Genomic DNA, 27,793 nt, shown 5'->3' on the forward strand with positions numbered 1-27,793 from the left:
ACCACATCAAACATAAAGTAGCTTAAAATAAAAACACAAACAGTAAATTATGGAGACAGTACATTGTGAATATAAGCTTCCTTTGTACATTTTCCTCAGAATGTCCTTCACATTTCCCTAGTTTTTATACAACAGTGAGCAGCGTAGCATATAGCAGATGGAAACTTTTAAAGTCACAAGAGTTTCCAGTTGTCAACACAGACATTTCAGCATGCTTCATAGTTTCTAAATGAGCACTGTTATGTATCATATCCACACTGTGACCCGCCTCAAGGCATCTCTGTCATGCATATGTAGTCAAAATGCTAGCACTGTGAGTGATTAAGGCCAAAGGAGATGTGTATGAATTCACATCAGAAATGATATTACAGTGTGTAGTCATCGATCCATGACAATAACAGGTAACAATCTCAGTGCTCATCTCACAACACACAGAAAGACTACTCTCCAAACTACTCTCATCCCTTTACTGAAAGACAACATGACTTACCATTCTGTGGTATGTAGGATTTGGGGAAATACACACACTGCTTTAAGATTCTCTGAACTGAAAAGAGTCTATGATCATTTATGGGAAGAAACAAATCACCTGTGCCTTAACACAAAACAGCATTACAGAAATCATTCCCAACATGTGGAGTACAACACTTTTTTTTTTTTTTTTTTTTTTTTTTTTTTTTTTTTTTTTTTTTTTTTTTTTTTTTTTTTTAAATCCATGCAGTCATCTTTGGTTTCAGCCTGTCCGTTCACCTGTCAATAAGGCCTATGCTCGTAGGAAGAAGGGACTGTCAATATTCTGGTGTAAACAATCAGATCTGTCAGAAGAGGAGGGCAGAGTCGAGATGCAGCAACAAGACTACTGTTGGGAAGGATGTTGACAAATCATTAAACTGGTTTTCTGAGTCAATACTGAAGTCACGGATGGTGATTACAAGTGAGAAACCGTCTTTAAAAGGTTTGAAAAAGAATAAAAAGTGAAAGAAACCAAGCCTGCTTCCTCACATTGGCCAGCCAATCTGCTGCAGGCAAATATCTTCAGCTTTACCAGAGGAGAAATTTAACAAAACACACTACCATATCATCAAATGTTAACAATGCATTCAGACATTACTTTGTGGGTTTTTAAATGATTACATCAATCCAAGATGTCACAGATTTCTTAAGACACAAAAGGACAAGCTAATCTTTTAACTTAAGTAAATAGCTGAAACACATTTACACTGTTCTCTGGTGACAACAGAAGAACAACTCTGACTGCCCATCAACAGCAATCAAAGATATTTGTCATGTTGTGCTGTGGACTCAAGCTACTGAACTAATTGGTTTGTCTAGAGAGATCAATTTGACTCCAATATCTTGAGCTTGCAACTGCAGCATTTACAGCTGATCTGCGCTGCAGTAACGATTTCTGTGCATGACTTTAGGACAAGGGCAAAAGATATATTTAAAAAATTACACATTATCATGGTGTAAATCATTGACAGAGCACACACACTCGAGGGACACAATTACATAAAGAGCTGTGTAGTACACTGTACACAATCAACATAGTGTAAAAGCTTTAAGTAAAAGAAAGCTTAAGCAAGACAGACTACACTTTGATGTGAATCAGAAGCCTGATCAGTATTACAGCAAAATGCTCAGTTTGATAAAGGCAAATGTACAAATACACACAAAAAGGAAAACTCAGTTGAATTGATATGCTGAAATAAAAGGCTGAAATGAATGCACAGATTACCACCAAGATAAATGCTACACAGAGGAACTGTACTTTGGCCTTGCTGTGAGAGCTACGGTAAAGGTAATTCAAACCCAGTTCAAAAACATTACCATGATATAGCCTTTTTTTATATACATAAGCCAAACTGAAGTAGAAAAATCTCTGCGTAGCAATCCTTTCTAAATGAAGGCCCAGATATTTTCACACAAACAGGATATGTGCACTGTTATGTCAAAAGCAGTCATAGTAGTAACAGCAACACAAGTTCTTTCCTTCAGTACCCACTGTAGCAGCTTCACATACTCAACTGGAAACAAAAATCCTTCACCGTTTTCAATGGCTCCGTTGTGGCACAGTGTGACTGCTGGCAACTGCAGCTACTGCACCATTAAACCCAAAATACTAAATGATGTAAAGTACACCTAAGAAGCCAAAAAAAAAAAAAATGATTCTAAGGCATCACAAGGTTTAACCAGCGAACCCAGCGCTGTTGGTACTGTTGGTATATAGTATAACCTCAGAGTCCAACTTTTACCCTTCTCTCTTTGCTGTAGCTCCCTTGGAAGAATAATCAGTGATATAACAGGACCGTGGGAACCAAGGTGGAGAGCTGTCACCTAAAGGCTGAGAAATTCATATCTATTGTTTATATTTTTAATACATCGGGCGTTTTAATCACCCAAATGAGTGACTGACTATCCACAGGTAGTAAGATGTTGATTCTAAATCCTCCACAAATTGATGAAAAAGTTTAACATGAGGAAAAAAGCCGAGACCCCTGAGGAGAGTCACTACCACCCTACAGCATGAACTGGCAGGATTACCCAACTGAAATAATGCCAGAGTGAAACATGATTGGCGGTCTCTTAGGGTACACTATTACTCTGAGTGGCCCTTTTTCCTGTTTGGCTGGGACTTCGGCTGCAGGTTTGCTTGTAGCTTTGGCAGGGGGAAGTTGTGCTGGAGGAAGTGGCTAGAGGCCGTGTTCAGTGCCAATGTTGACAGTGATGTTGGTGTAGAGGGGCAGGTACTGTCGTGAAATGATCTCATATTCTACTGTGTTCATGCCATCCATTTTCCAGGTCTGACGCGTCTTGGCCAGCATACTGAACCTTATGATGGAGAACAAAGACTGAGCAGTGAATACTTAAGCATAACTTTATACTTTACTTCTACAGTTAAAAACAAAAACACTGCAAGTATTATAAGTATTATTTCTGCTAAGATCAAGCTGCAGTTTGTTTCCCAAATTTCTGCAGGCAACGTAAAATCAAATGTGCGATGCGTTTACTGTACCTCTTCGGGTTCACATCATTTCCTTTGTCCAGCTTGTGTTTAATCATCTTGTAACGGCCAACCTTCAGCGACGGACGAGTGATATACATCCCTGCCAAAGATACTCTGAAAAGAAGAGAAACATCATCCTTTCACACTTAATTTGGTTCAAGAGAACATCAACTAAAACAACAAACTAAACTATTGATCCTGCATCTATAATAAAGTTGGAAGTTGCTGATTTTCCTATAAACTTTTTAAGCCTGATCTACAGTACTCTGTGTTCATGACATAAGTAGCAGCTGCTCGAGGCACAGCCACAGTTTTAAAACTAGTTTGTGTCTCTACTGAATGACCTGTACGTTTTATGGCAATATAAACAGCTTGATTAGGGTTTAGTATCAATGCCATCAAGTGATCTACAAAAAAAAAAAAATTCCAACTTCTCCACCAGGCAGTGAGCTCAGCCTTAAATCAAACAGTGTCAGTGTCGGACTGGCTACAGGTGCATTATTTCCACAGTAGGACCGCTCATCCTAAAGAGCATCCAGGCTAAATTATTCTCACCTGACTCCAATATCATCATCCTCTCCACCCCAGCCCCAGTAGTTGTTGGGAAAGCCGTTCATTTTGAGGTAGTGAAGTGGCGTCAGAGCTGACACTCCTCCAAAGTACATCTTGTACGGAAGCCTGGAAGGCAATAACAATCACAGAAACAAAGTTAAGTATGTGCAATGAGCCAACCCTTCATTCACAGAGAAGAAAGGACATACTTGTAACCAAACTTGTCCATGGCAATGGCTGCATGCTTGGGGTTGGTGTCGCAAGTGTACAAGTTGCGATCGTCCTCTGGAATGAGGTCCACATCATGGAAGAAGAGACAGTCCCAGTCTTCTTCCCTCATGGCTTCCCGGAATCCAACGTTCATCAGCTTGGCTCTGTTAAAAGTGTAGTTTCCAGCCTGTGGTGCAAAACCAATAAAATAATCATTCAATATTCTTTTACTCTCTAGAACCTATTTATGATATGTGTTAAATTATATGTTTATGTTCAGTCATATTTCAAATATGCTATTTAACTGACCTGCTGATCACTGACTAAAAGTCTCTACATCACACAAGCAATTCATTAGCAGTAATTAACAGGAAGTGTACTATTACCATTGTCTCCATTTTTTACTTAATCATATTGTACTTTCCTGGAAGCATCTGAGGAAACTGTCTGGAAATTACAAACCAGTAAAATAATGCTGAAATATTCATTAACATCCATGAACTAGCAAACCTTCTGAATATACTGTTTAACAACAAAATGTCCTGTACATTAACACAGGCTGACATGCTGAGGAAAATCAAGCTGAAACAGATTCATTGATAAGTAGTATTTTTAAAAACTTAGGGAAAAAATGGCTTCATAATTTTATTTTAGTCAACAAACATGCATCATGTTATCACAATTTTAAAAAGCTCAAGCGATTAAACAACATTAAATTAAATAGATATTGTGCTCATCATGCATCATATCTTCAGGTCTTGGTCAGATGTTCATTTCTTGATTCATCCTAAAAATGCAGCAGTCTTTTTTTTGTAGGTATTTGCTAAGAAAAGACAAGACAAATCATACAAAGCATGACTCAACAATAGGTATTGTTGGGTTTTTCCTCTATATAAAGAGGAAAACTCTTGAGATTATTTTGTGTGTGTAATTTGGCACTATACAAATAAAAGCTGAACTGAATTGAACTGAACTGTAGTTGGTACCAAAGGAAACTACACACAGCGCATACAGAGCAAATTAAAGAAATGATTTTAAATATTAGAAAACAACCTTATGTTTCTGCCAAATGTGAAACTTATAATTACAAAAACAAGAAGCAAAGTATTACTTAAATCCCTCCTTTATGAATCTTCCTTTAGTGTAAAATATATGACTTAGTGGAGTGAGTTTCACCTGGTGAATGACATAAATCCCATAGCTGAGCTGTTGTCTCTGCAGAAAAGGATGCAGATAGTATAGCAGAAACTTCAGGTGGTGTTCTCTTTGTCTGTGGGGAATGACAATGGCTGTTCGGTGCCTTGCCTCACAGCCCGGCGGCCTATAGCGTCCTCCGCGTACCACCAGCGGATTTTTCCTCTGCACCTCTGATATAGTGAGCCCTGATGGGAAGCTGATGTGGATCGGCCCACCTGTGAACAGAAATCAGTCTGCTGTCATTACCTGTAGGAAACAGGATATAGAGTGAAGGCAAATAATCTGGTTAGAGTATGAGAGCCTATGATTTGAATGGACAGAATGAAGCATTTGGTGCTCACAGTACAAAAACTGTCACCATCTATTTGGATTGTTAACCCACAAAAAGCAACAAAACTAAGCCTGCTTTGACAATGCATTCTACTTAGACAGAATAAACATTAACTGGGATAAGACTCAGTTTGAAAGCTTGAACAGATGACTTTTGTTGTGATTTGGTGCTATACAAATAAAATTGAACTGAAAATATATATCATGTATGCACCATCTGCCATTTCATAGACGGAAGCATTACAAAACATATTAGAGAAAGTAGTGATGAAACCTACAACAGAACACCACCACCACCAATCACCAGCCAGCAGCTGATTTTGAATGACTCTATTCCTAATAGCACTACGTCCCACAAACTGAACTTACAGTATTGTTCAAAATAATAGCAGTACAATGTGACTAACCAGAATAATCCAGGTTTTTAGTATATTTTTTATTGCTACATGGCAAACAAGTTACCAGTAGGTGCAGTAGATTCTCAGAAAGCAAACAAGACCCAGCATTCATGATATGCACGCTCTTAAGGCTGTGCAATTGGGCAATTAGTTGAAAGGGGTGTGTTCAAAAAAATAGCAGTGTCTGCCGTTGACTGTACAAACACAAAACTATTTTGTACAAACGTTGTTGTTTCTAGGATTTAGTAATCCTGTGAATCACTAAACTAATATTTAGTTGTATGACCACAGTTTTTTTATAACTGCTTCACATCTGTGTGGCATGGAGTCAACCAACTTGTACTGCTATTATTTTGAACAATACTGTATACATTGGTCAGATTTGTAGTTCTAAAAGGAAATGTAAGAAACACTGTGACCCATTTAAGTTCCCTTTCAACTCTACTGAACAAGAGTCAACGTCTTAACATGCTGACTCAAACTGAAGCCTTTTGGGAAAGTAGAAAAACCAAACCAATTCCAAAGTGCATAAAAATATAGGACACACCTGAAGTAGGAAAAAAAACAAACAAACAAAAAAAAAACGACCCTAAATAAAAGGTGCCCCTATACAACAGCAGACACAGCATGACAGCAAAATGGATAAGTAGGTAACCAAAGCCACCAACTTTTACAATAAACTCTTGACTAAAGAGGGACTTTATATTCACAGGAGGACACTGTGCTGCCATCTGTAACTCCTGACAAATATTAAAAATAATATACTATTGGGCAAACCTGCTTCTGTTCATAGATCAATGCTGTGTTTAAAGAATGAGACAGATACTAAGGCACTGATGTGCACTATGGAGTGAAGCAGAAATAGCAAGATTACTCACCTGTCAAAGGGGATGTCTTAGGGCAGTAGGGCATGCCATCTCCATGGCTAAGAGCTTTGGAGAGGTGGGAGAGGTTGGCATACACATCGCCTCCGATGACACCAGCTGACGTGTGGTTGCGGCCTGACACACCAGTGGTGTCAGGCTTGCGGAAGATGCGGATGAAATAGGTGACCCTCTTCTGGTATCCCTCTCGAGACAGCAGCGCCATGACCACCAGCTGGATGCCCAGGAACATGAAAAGGTAGCGCCATTTGGACTGGATACTGATCATGGTGACAGCTGTAAGACGTCAAAACAATAGAGGGTCGGAAGAGGCAGTGCAGGACGTCCCGGTGGTCTTGGGCAACTTGATGCTCAGTGATTTAGGGCTGGGTGTAAGTTAATGCTTCTCAAGTAGAAACAAAATTCACAATAGTGATGACTGAACTGTCTATTTGATAGTTGTTGGTGTTGTGGCTGTACCTTTTCTAAAATATGGCATCACATATTGAATGTAGCAGCTACTTTAAGTCGAGTTACTCGCTATAATCTGTGAAGATATGGAATTTCAATATGAAGTGAGATGAGTAAACAAACTAAAGTAAAACAAAAAAGGCACTTTTGGTCAGCTGTAATGGAAAGAGTCTACCAAGAGGAGGGGGAAATAGAAAAATATTCTAAAATAAGGGGAAAAGTCTTATTCAAATATATAATTTTCACAGCATTCCTTGCTGCAGGTCAGTTTGTGGTAAATTTCTCCAAAGTTGACTGCTGGTCCAATTCGTAACTGTTGTGGGGTGATAATACCAGTCCCACATCATGTAGTTTCACCTCTGGTGCTTTCCATCCATTGCCCTGTGAAGCTCATTCTCATCCAGTCAAATAAATGGCAGCATCAGTGTCTCCCACTCACTGTCTCTTCCTCTCTTTGTGACCTTTATGCTGCCTTCTGTTCTCCCTCATGTTCAGTCCTGAGGGAGGCCTCTGCAACAACAGCCGCCATGACAAAAAGGAGCATATGCCACCATAAAGGGCCTATACTTTACAGAGGATTACACGCCTTCCATCGACTCACTGCCTGACTGGCTGGAGAGAAGGGGGGAGTGGACCGTGACCAGTGTGGGCCTGTGTTTGAGTATGTGACTGTATAATTGTAGGGGGGAGGGTTTCAGTGGAGAGTCAGGCTGAGAGAAAAGGAAATGTGGAGGAGGACAGAGTTTTGAGTCCCACTGCTATTGTCCCATATGCAATCCACAGCTCTAAGCAGTTCACTGGGCCAACAGCCTCTAGACTCACTGGATGGACAGGAATCGGACCAATCAGTCCAGCATGGCTCTGAAAGACAAAAAACAGAGGAGAGGGGACACCCTTTAGTTTAAATTGCTAATATCACTGATTTTGTGCTTAGACCATAATGGTTTTCACATAAAAACAATGACAGTGTGCAATACAAGCCCAGGAAATGAATTGTGTATGTTTTGATGGAAACTCAACAGCACAGTTGGAAATCATTGACTAATTCAGTGCAGATGTCTCCCCCATCACTGCCATGTGGATCCAACTTCCTAACAGAAAAGCCAACAAACTCAATGGCCCTGTTGCTATAGGTCACTGCAATGCTGTTTGCGCCGATCTGCATAAGCCCTAGCCCTGCTCTGCTGCATTATCCAACACATTCTTACTTGGAAATCAATTAGTGCTTGTTAAAGTAGCCAGCCTCAGACCACTAATCCTAATCCCAATCAATGCTACAAGACCAGTTTAGTGACAGGTAGAGAGAGAAAAGGGGAAAAAAAAAAATAGTTAAAATAACAAGAGCAGCTGCCGACCTCCCACCTACACATACCATTACTGATTTCATAGCTTAGACTTCCTTCCCAGTTGTTTAATTTTGCTGCACCAAAAGAAAGGTCTAAAACCATACAATACACAAGTCACTCCCATCATGTAGTGACGTACAGTATGTGCACTTTTATAGAAAGAAAGTCACTTTCGGCTTTTCCCGTTTAGGGGTCGCCACAGCGAATTGTCACACTGCCGACTCGCATGCTGACATTCGGCACGTGTTTTACGCCGGATGCCCTTCCTGATGCAACCTGGATTCGCACCCAGGGCACCGCGGCGAGAACGCTGCGCCTTAACCACTAGCCTGTGTACTATCTTTTATAAAACCAGAAAAAACGAAGTCTGCTGGGGGGAGAATAACCTGTTTCATACCTACTAATGAAGGCTATGCATCTTTTGGAACAGGAAGAAATGGTCTTAGTTATAAGTTTGATGTCCAACACATTAAGTTTGATCTTGTGTATATTCTTCAATGAAGCCTGGAGTTGTGCAGCATTGGTTACTCTGTTTATTATCTAAATTTTGCCAGGCCAATTGGTGTAAGCTCTGCAATTTTAAGTGAAGTCATTATTTTGTTCAGTTGAGTTTGTAATTCAAGTAACTTGATGCTTAAATTCCTATTAAATATATAGTGATTGAAAAACAAAGTTTGACAATATTTTTGGCAATACTGCCAACACTTATTAGTCTTTATAATTTATAAAAAGTCACTTTCCTCCATATTATGTTAATGTATAGTTTAAAAAATGGTCTGCAATGCATTGTAGTTTAATAACTGACCATATGGATAATACATTAGACATAATAATACCTAACAGAAAATGGTTAAGCCTACAGCCCAGGTTGCTACGACTGAAACATTCAGCTAGTCCGACACAGATATGTTGATGGCATCTGACAAAATCCTGCCTGCTAAACTGTACTGTTCATGCATTTCAGCATTTTGCTTGGTCAGCCGACTGCTGTCAAAACATTTTACTAACCGTCTGATGCTCTTTCATGCTCACTCAGATTAATAATAATGATTAAACCATGCAGGTTTTAAGGACCAACATGGGTGGGAAGCTCAATGTGGTGCGCAAGTTTGGACTGCTACATGAATTAGGATGACAACAAACCCCCTAATCCCCCGGGACAGAATTCAAATTTACACCCTCTTTCAATTCTCCCATACTGCAGTATCATATTCATCTGTAATGACATATACAAATGTCTTCACCAAAGGTAGAAATGGCTGTGCTCTAGTGTTTGAGGGCCACATTGTGCTTGGACTAGCTTATACAGTGAGAGAACTTGGCAGAAGAAACCCCCTTCTGCAAAGCACAGGCACTGACTAAACATGCATATAAAAGAGATCCAGTGACTAGATTTATCCAAATCCTTCTGTGTGACTTAAAAGCCTGAGGATAAGGAGTGAACCAAAAAGAGAAGGACAAAGTAAACCAAGAGGAGCTGGAGGGGGAGAGGAAGAGCAGCCAACAGTCTGATTACACTATGTGCTTTTGACTTCAATGTCTCTTTTGCATGCATACCCCTTCTCTCTACAGTCAGAATTTAAGAAGAAGCCATTTTGGCATGATATAACATACTCCAGCATACCAAAGCAAGCCCTTTCTTATCTTATTCCCATCACCCCTGCTCTCCTGTTATTTTTTTTTACTTCATTGTGCAATGCGTGTATGTGATGGCACATTAAAACTGGCAAATGGGACTTTTTCCTTTTCAGCCAATGGGACATTAATCTTGCATACATGAGGCATATTCACACACATGCAAAAGGAGCCAAAATGGCTAGCACAGGGGTTAGAATGGACAACAGAAGAAAAAATAAAAGTGGAATTATAGGAGTTTGAGGTATATTTAGATCATCATCAAGGGAGCCTACTGTCAGCACTGCTGTTCAAATCCTGAAGGGATGGCAAAAAAACTCATGGACAACCCACTGACAGCCCCAGAGGAAGATAATCAAGAACCAGACTAAGCCACCGTGGGGGTAACCACAGAGGAGGTTTACCTAACCAGACTTTCCTACTGAGCTTATATTAGTGCTGGGCCACGTTTCTTTTTTCCATTCCCTCATATTTTCAACAGCAACAGTCATTTATTACCTGTCATGGGTCATTTTACAGTTGGTTATTATCTGAGCCAGGAATTCCAGGCACAGCTGGTTCACATCACAGACACATCCTTGCTTCAGTACATGCTATTTTATTATTAAAAACAGACTGCAACTACCTTCAAAGCAGTGTTTTGACTGTGTTACTATATAAAAAGGAAAGAAAAGCTATGACGTATGGACTACCTTAGTCCTCTGGGGTAACCACCACCTGTAAAGCAAAAAGGACAATTTACTAAGGCCAATTATAAAGACAAAAAAAAAAGATAAAAAAAAATACTTGACACTTGTGCACAGATTTTTACCAAAAAGCAGAAAAAAAAACCCAGAGGCTAGAAAATCTTATGACAAACTTAGATTAGCCATCACTTTCTGGTAAAGGCCTTAACCCCAATGAAGCACAAAGTAAAGCTCTGAATTAGAGGATGATTGATCACATCTGCCTGAGAGTGTCATCAGTTTTATATGTGACAACCCACTGAGGATGAGCCAGCACTTTAGTCTTTAGTCTTAAATGTGTGACTTTCCTGTTAAATCTGGTAAACCCTACTGTTAGTAGAGGGAAAATCCATAAAATTCCACCATTTACATTTCTATACATTTTGTAAGATTAAACTCTATATTCAGTTGCATATGCTGTAGACTGAGACTGAACTCGGACAGCTGCAAATGATTTTATTAATGTGTATCTGCTACTGGAGAATAAGAATTAATCAAATGAGAAATGAGACAGTCAGGTGGTGTAATGTCCAGATCTGTGGCTGCTAAAGACTGCAGGGAGAGCTGAGATGGAAAAGACAGCTGTAACTGTTTGGACTGAACTGCTGTTTTCTTTGAATAAATAATCTGAGTCGTCTCAGAGGTTAAAGAGGCTAAGAAATTTCAATCTGAAATTCCAAAAGTTTAAGATAGGATTTTATTTGAGAAAACAGCCTGTAGAGTTTTTTTCTGAATTCATTTCATGTCCTGCCCAAAGCTCAGTCATTCAGACTCTTTGAATGCAAATAAGGAGTTAGTCAGTGTGACCTGTTCAGATTGTTTTAAAGCCGACATAAAACGACAAAACTCAGATAACAATAGTGGCAGTTTGGTTTCTCATTATGTTTTAAGGTCTCAGTGGAACCATCAATTGCATGCAATGAATTTAAGACAAGTCTAAAATCTGACCTAATTCTAGACTGCCAAAGCCAGCATATAGACCCTGACACCAACCAACAGGAAAATGTACAATGTCATGGTTGAAACAGCTGGGTAACAGAGGAGTTGATGTTAGCATTGTATTTTTTGTTTGGCATATATTATTAGACTCCATTATATTTATATTTTGTCTGTTCAATTTAAAATGTTTGAAACACATGGGCAAAGCAGTCATTTTCATAAAAAAACAGTAAGAAAATGGGATTATTCAGAAAAGAGGCAACATGTAATAAGGAGGTAATAAGAAGAGAGGTACGGAGAAAGTGTCTACAGAAAATGAATATGCAGTGAAAATGCACAAAGCAATGTTAGTAATAATATTAAAGTGAAAAAAACAAGCCTATTTTATCAAAAAGCACTAGACACTGGCATGCATTTGTCAATGATCCTAAAGACATCGTTAAAGAATACGTTTATTCTGACAACTGTACCACATCCTGTTGCCTCAAGTGTCCGTGTACTGTTCTGTGTGACTTAAGATGGTACACACACACTGACATCTGACTCAGAGCAGAGTCATTATACAAAGCCTGGAATGAAAGTATTTACATACTTTGCCCTAATGTTGGCCTCAGTGAAAATTGCCCAGCTCTGTAATCAACACCAATAGATAGACGAATACAAGATAATCACATCCTACTGATGTAGGATATTGTCACGTATAGTGGGCAGACCAATCACGATAATCTAGGTGCCTGTGCATGTCTCTCATATCTTTGTGAGTTGCTCAGTTCACTAAAAACATGACTGTTTTGGAGAATGCCCTTAACAGCAATAACATGAAGATAAAATTCTCCTTGGACACACCCAGTTTCGTTCACCATGTTGCAGTAAGAAAACTCAGGCCTCATACATTATACTTCATTTGGTGTGTTGTCCAATCATGCAAGTACTGTGGCTTTCTCTCCATCACAGTCATAGGTATGCCTGAATGAAAATGTGAGGAACATTACCCTATGTGTATTTACACAGAAAACCATCGCCTTAACAGAAACAGCTAGGGACTGGCTGTATCCACAGCTGGAAAACTGGTCTGTCCTTCCTTAAAGCCCATACGGTGAGAACTGATGAGTGTAAGCTGAAGCATTGACCATGCAATACCAGGCAATGAAACAATGTGCAAACGTGCCCTGAGAAAAGAAACGTCTGCATAACAACGTGTGCCAGTGCCCTTGTCATGGCAACCCATCCTGAGCCCTGGCCATTCATTGTGGGTGCAGCTGGTGCATGTCTCTATGGCTGCTCCCTCAAGTCTGATTCCATTGGGCCAGACTGCTGAACAGAGGGGAAAAATCATCACATCACTCTCCTCTTTCCTCCCACTTTTTTTGTTCTCATTTTTCTGCCCTTGCAAACAGAGTATCACTAACCTCAGACTTTATCCAACCCATTAGGGACAGTCAATTATCTCATTACAGTAATTTCCAGTGGGTTGCAAAGATAGCACTGGCAACCATGGAGACAAGAAAATCTCCATGTGGACCTAAAACCCAAACAAACTGGAGCAACAAGCTACACACGAAAGACGAGAGCTGGTGCCACGGATCTTCTCACATTTAACCTATTAAAATAATACTTACAGCTAATACAAACAATTACAACTGATATTATCCAGTCTGAAAAAATGATTTAAAGTTTGATATTGTATCAAAAAAAAAAATATTTATTTTAGAATCTCATTATCAATAATGTGATATCTTTAATTTGGATATTAAAGATTTTATATAACATTTGGCCCAACCTAAACTGAGCGAGGTGCCATGGTATGGCTCAAAAAATATACTTACACCAAACTAAATAGTTTTTATTTAGTAATTTTAAGACATATTGTAATTTTGGGCTCCAGTAGCATGTGATAGTTGTTTGACAGTTTTTAACTGAGTCACATGAGTGAGTTGTCATAAAACTGTCATTTATGAAAAACATTTCTTAGAGCAATGTGTAAGATGATACAATAATATTGTAATACAAACACCAATGACCTAACCCTGTCACAAGATATACATCTTACAATATTATTGTATCATCTTACACATTGCTCTAAGAAATGTTTTTCATAAATATGTATATCTTTCATAAATATGTATATCTTGTGACAGGGTTAGGGTTGATGTGACGTTTAACCAAGAAGTTACACCCAGTTAGACCCTTATATCTTGTTGATGTTTATGTGATCAGGGTAATTCTTTGCCACCAGCTACGAATGAAGTTCAGAGGAGGGGACTCCATGCAGAGCCTTTTGTTCTGCTGCCTTGGGGATATAGGAGAATATGAAGAACGAATAGACGTTAGCTAGAAGTTGAAAAACTATCTGTTGGAAGTAAAGCGACTCCTGTCATAAAGTAACATGAAACTGCTTTAAACAATGAACATTTTCAGCACTACCTAACATCTTACCTTTAACGAGTATTTGGCTATTAATAAAGGGAGTTGTTCGCCAATTCTTGTGCAACTCGTTACAAAGTTTTTGTATCGCTTTTGGGAGTTTAGCAATGACGCTGACGTGACAGGCAATTAAACTTTCAAATGTTTTGTTCATGAAAAGTTGCAATGAATTCTTCAAACAATAGACTAACATTAGCTCGATAAATGTCGGGTGTGTAGCAACTCTTCTGTTAAGTAAAATGAATCATTTCGAACAAAAGCCAGATAAAACTTGTCTTTCAGTTGTTTTGACCAGCGTGTAAACAAACAGACGTTTAGCTTAAGCAGTTTATTATAGTTATTCTTTACCGCGTTTTGTATCACTAAGGGTTTTAGTTTCACTACTGCTAACACTACCGTCAAGTTTCAGCTGTTGTGTAACTGGACACATTTAACTAGCTACTCAAAGCAAGAGACAGGTTAATTAAACAACACTTTTAAACCAATAATCCTGTAAACAAGATAGCATTAGTGTTCTCACAACCTCCAAGTAACGGGAAAAGACGAGCCAGAGGGAGCCGAGCTAGCCACTGCGGGTTAACTGACATTGGTTAGCAGGCTAGCTAACGTTAGCTTTCCACCACATAAGAATATACACAGTGCTGTTATCAATGTGGGTTATCAGTATAACGTTACATGACTGTTCATTCTTACCACAGGGGCTGCTTCTGTTTCAGGGCTGGGTAAAGAGCTGTTTGTCGTCGATATTCTCAACAACACCCTCGCTTCTCTGTATTTCCGATATGTTTAAGTTGATGGTGTGTGAACGCTATAATAAGCTGTGGCCACTACTTTCGAAGAGCGAATCAGCAGAGTCGATGTCGCACCTTTCTCCTCCCCTTCAATGGAAATCTGAACCTACACTTTGTACTCTCCAAAAGAATAACCACACATTCGCTTTTGTACACGCGTTAATTATTAACACTTTTATGGGTGGCTGTTCTAGTAGTATCTATGTAGTAGTTTTAGTGTATTCATTTGATCTGTTTTTGTATTAATTGTATTTTGTATTTATTGTAAGCCCTCTTTTTTTATTCTATGGACTCCCGGTCACTATATATGGATGTTAGACCGGTCACAGGTCCAGGGGCCCAAGGGGTCAGAGGGGCTCAGGGAATACTGAAAGTACTGTTAACCTTTCTCTTGGAAACTCAATCAAATGTCTACAAAGCAACTACAAAAAGCCACAAAATGAAGAAAACAAATGCAAAACAACTACAAAGAGGAACAAAACCACTCAAGTGATAAAAATGACTGAAACAACCCCAAAGATATCAAACAACTACAAAATATGCAAAACAACAAAAACACACACAAAACAGATGTAAGACATCTAAACAGTAGACATAAAACAAGTAAAAGTATGTTCAAAACTACTACAATAAGATGCAAAATGAGTATAAATTATCACAAGTCAATCTGTGAGGGTTAGAGGTTTTTTACATGTCTACGCCCAAGGGCCTATTGTCTCATAATCTGTCCATGACTGTGTCCATAATAAAGGTGGATGGCTCATGATGATGGTGGTGATGATAATTGCATTAGTAGTAGTTTGGCTGTGGAGATAGTGGTACTATTTCACTGACTGTGGTTCAGTGGGTAGAGCAGTCATCTCCCAACCGGAGGGCTGGAGGTTCGATTCACGGAGCCTGCAGTCCACATGTTGAAGTGTCCTTGGACAAGACACTGAACCCCCAAGTTTCCCCTGATGGTTATAGCCATCGGTGTGATTTGGTGCCACAGATGGCTTCCTCGGTTCTGTACCGGAAACAAATTCCTTGTGTGTGTAACATGCTTGGCCAAATAAAGATTATCCTTATCCTTAATAAACTACAGTAACATTAGTAGGTGAGAGTTTATCTACATATGTCAGCCTTGTGATAAACTGACAACCTGTTCAGGGTGTACCCCACCTCTCACCCAAAGTCATCTGGGACTGGCTCCAGAATTTGGCATTTCAGTGATGACCAGAGCCCCTTCAGATAAAATCCTTTTCAATCCACTCTGGTGAAAACCAAACAATTGATCCTTTGCTGTTGTTCACAACTTTCAGCAAACAAAAGATGACTGGGCCTATAGGTTTAACTGGTCGTGTCACATTCACCAAAAAAAAAAAAATATGTTGCAGGTTATAAAATAGTTTTGGGCCCCATGGTCTGATTATGAACACAGAGGTGAAGTGAATAACACTGACTATCTGTTACAGTGGCACCTGTCAGTGTGTGGGGTATATTAGGCAGCAAGTGAACATTCAGTCCTCAAAGTTAATGCATTGGAAGCAGGAAAAAGGACATGTGTAAAGGATCTGAGTGACTTTGACAAGGGCCAAGCTATGATGGTGAGATGACTGGGTGAGAGCGTCTCCCACACTGCAGGTCTTGGTGGGTGTTGTTGGTCTGCAGTTGTTAGTACCTACCAACGGTGTCTAAAGAAGGACAGACGGTGAAATGGTGACAGGGTCATGGACACCCACGGCTCATGGATGATGAGGTTGACCTACTGTAGATTATACTTTTAACTTCCATTAAATGGTTGAAAATTAGAAATACTGTACATTGGTCTCTATGAAGAGAAAGAGTCCGGTCTCTGTCACACCTAGAGTGGTGAGGCTGTTGAATTGGTGTAAAAAAATTCTCTCTAACTCGTCCTCATGACCACAGCTTTCACTCCTTTTACATGAGTTTTCCACTGAATTGTAGACACATCTGTGCTCGTCCTAAGAGTATAACTGTGGAAGCAAATGGATTCACAGAAGATGCACAGTGAGCTGCAGCGTGACACGAGTGCCAACAAACTGCCACATTGACTCCTATGTAAACAGTATGAGGCAGGTGGTCATAATGTTATGGCTGATTGGTGTATTCTGATATTGTTTAAAAACTAATAAGTTCTAGAACTGTGCAAAACTTTAAAAGCAAACAAAAACTGCACATTTCATACAGGACATTACATTTCATCTAGGTATGTAACAATTATTTACTTTTTATGAATTTCATCTTAATTATAATATGCTTACATACTTGCTTTCAAAAGCAAGTGCCAATTTTATAATTAAAAAACAGAAATACTGTATGTGTAATAAGATGAAATTATCAACAAACAGTTTTTACTCTGGTTGCCAGTAGTGTTGCTTTCGTCAACAAAAATTATGACTAAATGTCGTCAACGAACCTTTACCGTGTGACGAAAACGAGACGAGACACAACGAAAATGCTGGTCGTGTGACGATGACTATAACTAAATGTATAATGCAATATCGTTGACAAAAATAACCGAGACTAAATGTGGTTCACAAAATAAAAACTATCCCAAAATGTCTTCATTTTCGTTGACCATGACGAGACGAAATCACACAAAATGTGTATTGGATGTATCCTTGAGTCTATAAGGTAACAATAATATAATAAGATAACCTTGTTTGAAATGGGTTTGGCTAAAAGAAACTTTTGGTTTCCTCTATACTACTAGGTACTTATACTATATTGACTGGGTTAAATAGAGCAGCATTACTAAAAAGAGACTAAAATACAATTTTCATCGACTAAAACTAGACTAATAAGAGTATGAACGTGACTAAAACTAATAAAAACTAAAATGACAGCTTCACACAAAGGCTAGACTAAAACTAAAATTGAAACAGGCCGCCAAAAACAACTCTAGTTGCCAGTGCTCTGGATTTGATATTGCTTGTGTTTTTGCAAGGACAGAGTTAAATAAAATGGCAGTCCAACCACCTCTGTACCAGCTATATCCTTTCAAGCTCTCAGCAGCTCAAACCAGCATGGATGCACTGGTGGCAGCATTGTGGTACAGACTCTTCCCTGGACAGTATTTTGGACCATGCCACAGGCTTGATCAAATCTTTGCCAGGCTGTCCTGCCAGCCAGAACTGGCAACCCTGCGACTATGTCCCTACTACTTTGACCAGGTCACTTACAGTCTTCCTCACAGAGACGAAGTGAAACACAAGTGAGTACCACTACTTTCCTATATAATTTCTATACCATGGCATATTCTCATGGTTTCCAAACTTCCGTGAAACCAACGACTGCTTTTGTACCACCAGGCAGAGCTTAAATTTCTTATCAAAATAGTCACTAATGTCCTTTCATTCAGCTCAAATATTACAATAAATATAAATCACTTCCTCAAGGGACTCAGTCCATCACCCATCTAAAGTATTACTGGACAAAGTTGTGTGCAGTGTAGCTTGGTGTGTTTTTGTTTTACTAATACTGCAGCTGGGATGTTATTGTGGCCTGAAGGGAGAGCTACAACCTGAGGCTGCGCTGCTTCGACTCATGGGTGGGCTTAAAACAAGAACACCAGAGGACTATTGAGAAGCATGGAGGACGGCATTTAAGGCCTACCCAAGAAGCATGGTTCAGCACTGGCATCTATTTAAGTCGACTTTGTCAGCTCCAAGATCTAACTACTCGCAGGAGTATATCCACAGAACAGTACATTCAACTGATGTATGGCGACCACTGCTAACTGCCATCCACCTTAGGTTTTGTCTCACAGCTTTTAAATAAACATCTAAATTATCAACATGAATGCTGAGCATTATGTCTGATGTTGTAATGATACCAGTATATATATATATATATATATAAAAAACATGTGCCTAGCAGATATGGCTGATTTTTGACAAATATGTTTCAAGTTAATACCAATTTTAATCACACAGATTTTATTCAAGTAATCAATTCCACCCTTAAGCCAACCTTTCCCACACTCACTGCCTCAAAATGTTGGGCAACAAATTCTGAGTAGGTGTTGTCAACATGCTGCAACATTTCTCGACAGAACATTTTTCTGGCAGGAAAAGGCACCCAGTGTGAAGAAGGTGTGGATAAAGGTCAGGCAAAGCAACTATAGTCTTACAGCTGATGTAATTGCTACACCCAAAACTCAATGATTGCAACTACTCTAAGTCAGACACCACTGGCTTTATCGGTTTTTATTATCAATCTGTTGATTAGTTTCTCAATCATTTGGTCCATAAATTCTCAGATGTTGGGGAAAAAAGTAAACCTCAACTGACATCTTCAGACTGTTTTGTCTGACCAACCAACTTAATAAGAGTTAAGAAAATAAGCCAGTATTCACATTTTAGAATCTCAAATCAGGGAATTTTTACTTACTTAAATGCTTTAATCGATTGATGTGAATAGCTGCTTAAATTTGTCAGTCAACTTTTTTTCAATAGTTACGCCTGTAATCACAACTGCTGTGAAAAAAACCTCACTGGTGCAAGTTTTATCATCTGTAAATATCTTTTAAGGGGTCAGTTAAACTTAAAAATTCATGCTATACGTACAACCAAAAAAAGATTGTGTTTCCATAAGTGGTGTAAAACTATGGAATCATTTAAATGTGGACATAAAAAAATAGTACTAGAATTGATGAGTTTAAACATAAAGGTATGTGTCAATCAAGATATATGCAAGAACAGGTTTAATGATTAATCAGATGGAACATTGTGGGTGTGGGGTAAGAATGTTAACACTCTGTAATAATACTTTAGTATATTACTTGTGTGGCGTCATAGATAATTATCTATGAATGTAATTATGTAAAATGTGAACACTCTGTAATAATTCTTTAGTACATTACTTGTGTGGTGTAGAGGATAATTATCTATGTAGAGATATTGCTTAGGACTTAAAAGTTGTAAGATGATGTCATGGGGTAGGACTAGATAAGTCTAACTTCTTCCTACTCTGTTCAAGCATGTACTAGGTATAAGTAAATTGATATTGGATTATTATTGTTGGATATGTGTGAAATTACATGTGTTGACATATCAACTGTTTTACATGCTTGAATGAACAAATCAAATCAAAATCAAATCTTCCAGTAAAATATATTTTTCAAGGTAGAAAAACGATGACCACCATTTAGGGTTTTGTTTTTGTTTTTTTTTATGAAAAACATCTTTAATGGGTTTTTTTAAAGTAATGTCTTATTGAGAGAGTACATAGAGATACAAATGTTCTATCCTAGCTAGCTCCAGGATCCAGAAGAGTGCCTATACAAAAACCACTCCATCACATGGTAGCGCGTCTTCTCAAGATTGGAGGCACAGGACTAATCTGACATTAGATCTTATGTTGCAGTGATTAAATTCAGTCCAACAAAATCAATGCAAGTCAGTGACTGCAAGTCCACAAAAGACACACTGTAAATACAGACACAGACGTAAATCAATAACAAATGCATGTGTCTGGACACCTGGTTTTTCCTGGATGTACAGTATATGTTCTCTACTTGTAGAACTCGTGCTCCTGCTCGTCCTTTTTGATGACGGTCTTGTAAGCTTTTTCAAAGTCTTTGGCCAGGACGATGTACCTGTTCTCACGCACAGCTAACATGCCAGCCTGAGAGAGCAGAGGAAAAACATGAATGTCGGGGGGAGGGGGGGAAACATTTATATATTAGTTGGTGCATACACATTTCCATGGAACAGAAAGACAGTTAAAGCTCTGGCTCACCTCCTGGCAGATAGAGTTTATATCAGCCCCAGAGACCTTATCTGGTCTGGCCACATCTGTGCATCAGCTAAGGAAAACTGAACAACACAGCGCTGCCAAAATATCTGAGTATCCCTATCATGTTTACAGGAACGATGCAGTGTAAAGTGTATGTAAGGCGCACTCAACACTTTTTCTATTTCAAATGAACTAGCTGTTGTATGTTTTGATTAAAGTTTTCATTTTGTCTTTGTGATTTAGAGCTTGTTGTTTGTATATCTGTCAGTCTGCATGGGTAACAGCTCAAAACAACTACACTGTTGTCAGGCATAAAGCGAGTTTGGAAGCATCAGCAGAAAACTGTTACCAGTCAACAGTGATGTCAGCATCCCTGCATACCCGTTTTTGATGTTAAAGATGATGAAAATAATGTGGTGACATGTTAACATTGAAACAAGCACTGACGCAATAGAAGAATAAAATGCTATCTCCATGAAACAAACGGCTTCAACAAAAAATATACCATACACAGAGTACACGGGTGGGAAATTCAAGTGCTCTCATTTTGTTTGGCATTTTTCAGTGGTGGAACTACAGTTTGACAAATCTTTTGGGTGCAAACAGAAGGAAAGGTTCTTTTCTCACCCTATTATACACACACGCCAACTCACACCACATAAATATGCAGCTATTGAAACAAAAGGATACAGTCCTCCAGGTCCACCTCTTCAGAAAGATTCATTTTACTGGTAATGGTGGAGAAAATGAGACGTTTCTGCCTGCGGTCAGGCAGGGGGAACTCTATCTTTCTGTCCAGACGACCAGGACGTAGCAGGGCTGGGTCCAGTGTGTCTGCTCTGTTGGTGGCCATGATCACCTAGAGTTGGGGTGTCAAACATCCGTTGAGGTCATGTGAGCATGGTGATAAATTGTAAACATAGCTGATATGGGGTCCCATATAAAGTGTTTGCTTCTGGTGAGTGATGGATGTTTCAAGTTTTACAGGATTGGCAAAATCACTGCCCCAGATACTATGGGTGCATTTGGTCTCACTGAAGGAAAGACAAATGAGCTGAAGTGAGACCAAATGCACCCATAGTATCTGGGGCCGTGAACTGTTCAGGCTTTGATTTAATGTGTGTCACTGTATAGTGTTTATTCTATCCAAAATCTATCTTTTTAAATTGCCTGCAAAAAAAATTGGTAAACTAAACCACAGAATATGCAATGGATTAAAATCCATATATTTTTTTAATGAAATGTTGCACTTTGCACTGCCATTGCTCTTTGCCAGTAAAAACCAAATGTGTGTGTGCACAGGAGAAAATATAATGCAGACACTGACCTACACTTGCTTTGATTGCTGAGTAGCAGGCAGCCTAATGCAAAGCTACAGCTGTACAATTAACATTTCTCAGTGACACTTGTACTGTGTGTGCAAAAAAAAAAAAAAAAAAAAAAAAAAAAAAAAAGGGGGGGGGGGAAATAGCCACTGTCTGTATACACTGAAGGACAAGTCGGCTCAGTACTTCACATGAATGTACATCCTCATTTAAGGTTTTGAAGAATGACAACACAAGCTTTAGAGGTTGTTTCTAAGCTGAATGAAACAGGGCAAATTGAAAAATGGCAGAGTGAGTGGATGGCTGGTACCGGGGTTTAAAGGCTGGGAAGGCTCACACAGTGCACCGTCACTGGCACCATGAGCCAGCACATATAACAACGGTATAGTCACAGGGGAAAAGTTGAGCGCTTCCAGAGTCTGGTGGACTTACCTTGACATTGACGTTTTGGTCAAAGCCATCCATTTGATTAAGCAGCTCAAGTAAGATTCTCTGCACCTCCCTATCAGCTGCAGGTGAAAACAACAAGGTTAAGAGGATAAATTTCTATCATTTACACAAATACAATCACAAAAAATCTTGACCCGAGGACAAATAAAGAGGGTAGTACAAGTTAGGCTTGTATGCAAGTCCACATGTGAGCCACGTGTTCTTACCTCCAGTCTGTGCATCAAAACGCTTAGTGGCAATAGCATCAATCTCATCAATGAAAATGATGGCTGGTGCATTCTCTTTTGCCAGCCGGAAAACATCACGCACCATACGAGGGCCTTCACCCAAATACTTCTGAACAAACTCAGATCCCACCACACGGATGAACGCCGCTGGAGATGGAGAAATTAGAAAAATATTCATTTTTCTATTCTCTGTGCATACAGTGGTGTGAAAAAGTGTTTGCCCCCTTACTGATTTCTTATCTTTTTGCATGTTCGTCACACTTTAATTATTAGTCAAAGATAACACAAGTAAACACATCATGCAGTTTTTAAATGAAGGTTTTTATTATTAAGGGAAAACAAAATCCAAAACTATATAGCCCTGTGTGAACAAGTGTTTGTCCCCTAAACCTAATAACTGGTTGGGCCACCTTTAGCAGCAACAACCGCAATCAAGCGTTTCCGATAACTTGCCATGAGTCTTTTACAGCGCTGTGGAGGAATTTTGGCCCACTCATCTTTGCAGAATTGTTGTAAGTCAGCCACATTGGAGGGTTTTCGGGCATGAACTGCCTTTTTAAGGTCATGCCACAGCATCTCAATTGGATTCAGGTCAGGACTTTGACTAGGCCACTCCAAAGTCTTCATTTTGTTTTTCTTCAGCCATTCAGAAGTGGACTTGCTGGTGTGCTTTGGATCATTGTCCTGCTGCAGAACCCAAGTTCGCTTCAGCTTGAGATCACAAACGGATGGCCGGACATTCTCCTCCAGGATATTTTGGTACACAGCAGAATTCAGGGTTCCATTTATCACAGCAAGTCTTCCAGGGCCTGAAGCAGCAAAACAGCCCCAGACCATCACACGACCACCACCATATTTTACTGTTGGTATGATGTTCTTTTTCTGAAATGCGGTGTTACTTTTACACCACACATAATGGGACACACACCTTCCAAAAAGTTCAACTTTTGTCTCGTCTGTCCACAGAGTATTATCCCAAAAGTCTTGGGGATCATCAAGATGTTTTCTGGCAAAACTGAGACGAGCCTTTATGTTCTTTTTGCTCAGCAGTGGTTTTCGCCTTGGAACTCTGCCATGCAAACCATTGTTGCCCAGTCTCTTTCTTATGGTGGAGTCATGAACACTCACCTTAACTGAGGCAAGTGAGGCCTGCAGTTCTTTGGATGTTGTTGTGGGGTCTTTTGTGACCTCTTGGATGAGTTGTCGCTGCGCTCTTGGGGTAATTTTGGTCGGCCGGCCACTCCTGGGAAGGTTCTCCACTGTTCCATGTTTTCGCCATTTGTGGATAATGGCTCTCACTGTGGTTCGCTGCAGTCCCAAAGCTTTAGAAATGGCTTTATAACCTTTTCCAAACTGATAGAGCTCAATTATTCTCTTTCTCATTTGGTTTTGAATTTCTTTGGATCTCGGCATGATGTCTAGCTTTTGAGGATCTTTTGGTCTACTTCACTTTGTCAGGCAGGTCCTATTTAAGTGATTTCTTGATTGCGAACAGGTGTGGCAGTAATCAGGCCTGGGTGTGGCTAGAGAAATTGAACTCAGGTGCGATAAACCAGTGTTTTGACAGGGGGGCAAACACTTGTTCACACAGGGCTATATAGTTTTGGATTTTGTTTTCCCTTAATAATAAAAACCTTCATTTAAAAACTGCATGATGTGTTTACTTGTGTTATCTTTGACTAATATTTAAATTTGTTTGATGATCTGAAACATTACAGTGTGACAAACTTCAGTAAGGGGGCAAACACTTTTTCACACCACTGTACTTCTTATCAGTAATGAGCAACTAAAATACTTTATCTGCTGTAGATATCACTTTTACTTAGTACTAGTCTGTGTGGTTTTAAATAATGACATATACAGTGGGTACGGAAAGTATTCAGACCCCCTTAAATTTTTCACTCTTTGTTATATTGCAGCCATATGCTAAAATCATTTAAGTGGTCATAAGTATTCAGACCCTTTGCTCAGTGTTTAGTAGAAGCACCCTTTTGAGCTTAAATGATTTTAGCATATGGCTGCAATATAATAAAGAGTGAAAAATTTAAGGGGGTCTGAACACTTTCTGTACCCACTGTACATACATACTGAATACATAAAATATTCAACAGCTGTGTACAGAGGGTCTAAGCCCTATGCAGTGACAACCACTCACCTGTAGTGTGGTGTGCCACAGCCTTGGCCAACATGGTCTTACCACAACCTGGTGGTCCATACATAAGGACACCCCTGGGCGGGTCGATGCCAATCTAACAAAGTAAATAGACCAGTGTTATTCTAGTACAGGAGTGAGCAAATCCATGATGTTTCTTTCACTGCAACAATGATTGTCAAGTCCATAAAAAAAGACATTGTCATTGTTCAAGACAAATATTTTCCAGTGTTTATGTTGAAAAGTCGCATTTCTGTGGAAACAGCTGACCTGTTTGTAGAGCTCAAAGTGTGTGAGTGGCAGCTCCACTGCTTCTCTGACTTCTTGCTTCTGGATGTCCATGCCACCAATGTCAGCATACATCACATCTGGCTTTTGGTCTGGGAGCAAAAACACAGTGGAAAGTTAGACCAGCTTTTGTCTCCAAACACACTGCACTTTATACAAGATCTAAGATCTTCTTTAACACCATCAAGTAAACTACGTCTGTGGATTTTTAATGAATACAATACACTAACTGATCAAGATTTAAATGAATGGGTTGTCTGACAGAAAAAATGTATGAGTACAGTCTTCTGTGACACTAACAAAAAACTGAGTCTTCAGGCATGCCCATGGTCATCTTTGTTGTCAAGCTTTTAAAGCATGTCCAGAAACCCATGGGAGAAGATGGTGATGAGTGTTTTACCCGAGGTCAGCATCATGATGCTGCTGTCAGCTTCAGGAGGGAGCACATCTACCAGGGCATTGCTGTGCTTGTGCAAGGCCACTGAGGCATTGGGCTTCAGCAGCTCTCTGTCGATGGTGCTCAGGATGCGCACGTAGTAGTTGGATCCTGAAAAGGGAACAAGGGTTTTTATTATTTAAAATGAATATTAAAAACATAATGAATACCTTTTTGTCTGTGCATAGGCCATTTTTTCTTTTAATCATACCTGTAGTAGAGCCAACGATGGCTGTGTTCTGGTCAACAGCTTCCAGGAACTGGCCAATGACAAGTGGGATGCTCTGTATCCTCTTCACCTCCTCCTGGGCATGAAGGAACTCTTTCTTCAGGTTCTTCTGTTCATCTTTGATGTATTCCTCCTGCACCTCCAGGAATTCCAGCTCCTGCTGCAGCTTCTGCAAACACACAACAAAAGGAAGGGAAGAAAGAAGGGTGAACACCAGCTAGAGCGCTACCGCGTTTGAACCATGCTACTGGAACTTTATTTGTCTTTATTAGAATCTCCTATTACCATAAGTAGCCCACAGATCTTCGTTATCCATGAAGACAAAATAAAGCCTGGTATAGTCACCTTTGGAAATTGTGGGTAGGTCATAAGTTTTAACACAAATGTATAAGCAGGTATCAGACCTTGTATCTGCTATAAAGATCCTCAAGATCCTCTGGTTCTGGTGCTAGGAAGGACAGACCTGTCTGAGGTCTGGAACTCAAAATCGCCGGCATGTCGTCCTGTCAAAGCGACAAAAACATTTAAAATAACCAACAATGAAGAGGTTGTACTATATTCCACATAAACAAAGAGTAAAGACATTTGTATTGGCTCTTTTCAGCTTAGGAACAGATGACAGCAAAACTCTTAACACACAGTTAACAAATAAAAACAATAACTGTACCAGGGACAAACGCTGGCTTAGCTGCCCTTGGTTCATTCACAGGAAGCTAACTCGCAAAATAAAAAAAAAATGACTTAAAGCCGCCTGCGACGCACTGGTGAAAAATAAAAACACCCTCCAACTGATTAACATCAACCTTCGGTAAATCATTTTATAAAACCCAAATTAATCTCTTGTCTGGAGCCATACAAACATCATGCTAATGCTAGCGGCTAACCTGCATGACATAGCAACTGCAGTGAGTGCAGAATGAATTGGCAGGTTTACATTTCGGCAGTGTTAATGAGCCAACAACGGCAAATAATTATAACAAGCACCCATAAACAGCCATTCTCAAAACCTATATTTGCTATATTTGCATCGACCTACCACAGAAACTCTGACCATTTTAAGCTCACAGCAGGAAATAACCTCAATAATGCCTACCGGGCTCTTTTCAACAGCTACAAGATCCTCCATGTCGAAATCTGCCTTCTGACGAACGTCCTAACGTAATACGTTGACGGAAGGTTCTTCTTCCTCTTAGGATTTAAGGGTAGTTGACGTCCTTAATATTGCATTACTGCCACCTTCTGTTTTTAGTCCACGTCAAAGTCCTAATACTCTACTGTATGCATAGTCGTTGAATAACCCTCAAATACACAGACATATTCTGCTCTGCCCACTATATTCATATTCGGATATAGTTTTACTGGCTGCATAAGACTACCCCTGCTGTTGCACAAACTCAATACATTCCCCCTTTTTGTTATATTACAGGTAAATCTGCTGCTGACTGTTGCGGAAACAAAACAAAATAAAAAATACCTCTGCTGTTTTACCATCTGTTATGTTATATGTAAATCTGCTGCTGACAGGTTTTTTTGCCGGGATATCTGCCGCTGTTGGTCATTTGCACTACTGTCCATGTATACCTCATGTGCTATTTGCACCTCATCACCAACGCCCTGGTGTTGCTGAACCATCTGACAATTTCCTATTATTGTGGCTGTGGCTGTGGCTCTGGGGATGGCTGTGGCTCAGGAGGTAGAGCGGGTCATTTCCTAACCAGAGTATTAGCGGTTCAATTCCCGGCTTGTCAAGTCAACATGTCAAAGTGTCCTTGAGCAAGACACTGAACCCCCAGTTGCTCCCGGTGATGTCACCGGTGTGTGAATTTGGGAGTGCAAATGGGTGAATGGCCAAGTAGTGTTAAAGCGCCTTGAGTGTGCTGTAAAACATAGAAAAGCGCCATACAAGTATAAGACCATTTATTGTTTGCACTACTGTCAATGACTGTACACGGTTTTGAGTCACAGCTTATTGGCTGTACCATTTAGATTTATCCAATCCAGTTCTTATTCTATTCTATTCTATTCTATTCTTATTCAACTTTATTTTATTTTAGTT

The 27,793-nt window shown here is 39.5% G+C and overlaps 2 protein-coding genes and 1 long non-coding RNA gene across 10 annotated transcripts; 1 reads left to right on the forward strand and 2 right to left on the reverse strand.

Moving 5' to 3' along the window:
• Window positions 1-693: 693 nt before the first annotated feature.
• On the reverse strand, window positions 694-15,014 carry LOC109952194 (beta-1,4-galactosyltransferase 3). Of its 6 annotated transcripts, none has more exons than XM_020587137.1 (9): window positions 14,791-15,014; window positions 10,702-10,726; window positions 7,851-7,889; window positions 6,573-6,854; window positions 4,946-5,181; window positions 3,769-3,956; window positions 3,563-3,685; window positions 3,017-3,121; window positions 694-2,832 (listed from the first exon to the last, which is right to left on the reverse strand). In XM_020587137.1, exons 4-9 carry the CDS (start codon window positions 6,844-6,846, stop codon window positions 2,694-2,696), a joined length of 1,065 nt encoding a protein of 354 aa, XP_020442793.1. In that variant the 5' UTR covers window positions 6,847-6,854; window positions 7,851-7,889; window positions 10,702-10,726; window positions 14,791-15,014; the 3' UTR covers window positions 694-2,693. The 6 variants fall into 6 exon arrangements, with proteins under 6 accessions (XP_020442793.1, XP_020442788.1, XP_020442792.1 ...); XM_020587132.1 differs by having other exon boundaries at window positions 7,386-7,889; XM_020587136.1 differs by lacking the exon at window positions 10,702-10,726.
• Window positions 15,015-17,064: 2,050 nt separating this feature from the next.
• LOC109952187 (uncharacterized) lies at window positions 17,065-18,646 on the forward strand. Its single transcript, XR_002273719.1, has 3 exons — window positions 17,065-17,097; window positions 17,844-18,105; window positions 18,402-18,646. It is a non-coding gene; the product is annotated as an uncharacterized LOC109952187 (long non-coding RNA).
• A 1,410-nt stretch (window positions 18,647-20,056) lies between these two features.
• On the reverse strand, window positions 20,057-26,938 carry psmc4 (proteasome 26S subunit, ATPase 4). Of its 3 annotated transcripts, none has more exons than XM_020587153.1 (11): window positions 26,831-26,938; window positions 26,142-26,240; window positions 25,720-25,906; window positions 25,473-25,619; window positions 25,055-25,164; window positions 24,788-24,881; window positions 22,612-22,779; window positions 22,388-22,464; window positions 21,321-21,489; window positions 20,634-20,689; window positions 20,057-20,519 (listed from the first exon to the last, which is right to left on the reverse strand). In XM_020587153.1, exons 1-11 carry the CDS (start codon window positions 26,861-26,863, stop codon window positions 20,406-20,408), a joined length of 1,254 nt encoding a protein of 417 aa, XP_020442809.1. In that variant the 5' UTR covers window positions 26,864-26,938; the 3' UTR covers window positions 20,057-20,405. The 3 variants fall into 3 exon arrangements, with proteins under 3 accessions (XP_020442809.1, XP_020442806.1, XP_020442808.1); XM_020587150.1 differs by having other exon boundaries at window positions 26,774-26,913; XM_020587152.1 differs by lacking the exon at window positions 26,831-26,938 and adding an exon at window positions 26,405-26,533.
• Between the last annotated feature and the right edge of the window lie 855 nt (window positions 26,939-27,793).

This window comes from Monopterus albus, unplaced genomic scaffold (genome assembly GCF_001952655.1).
Source record: "Monopterus albus unplaced genomic scaffold, M_albus_1.0 scaffold440.1, whole genome shotgun sequence".
NCBI lineage: Eukaryota > Metazoa > Chordata > Actinopteri > Synbranchiformes > Synbranchidae > Monopterus > Monopterus albus.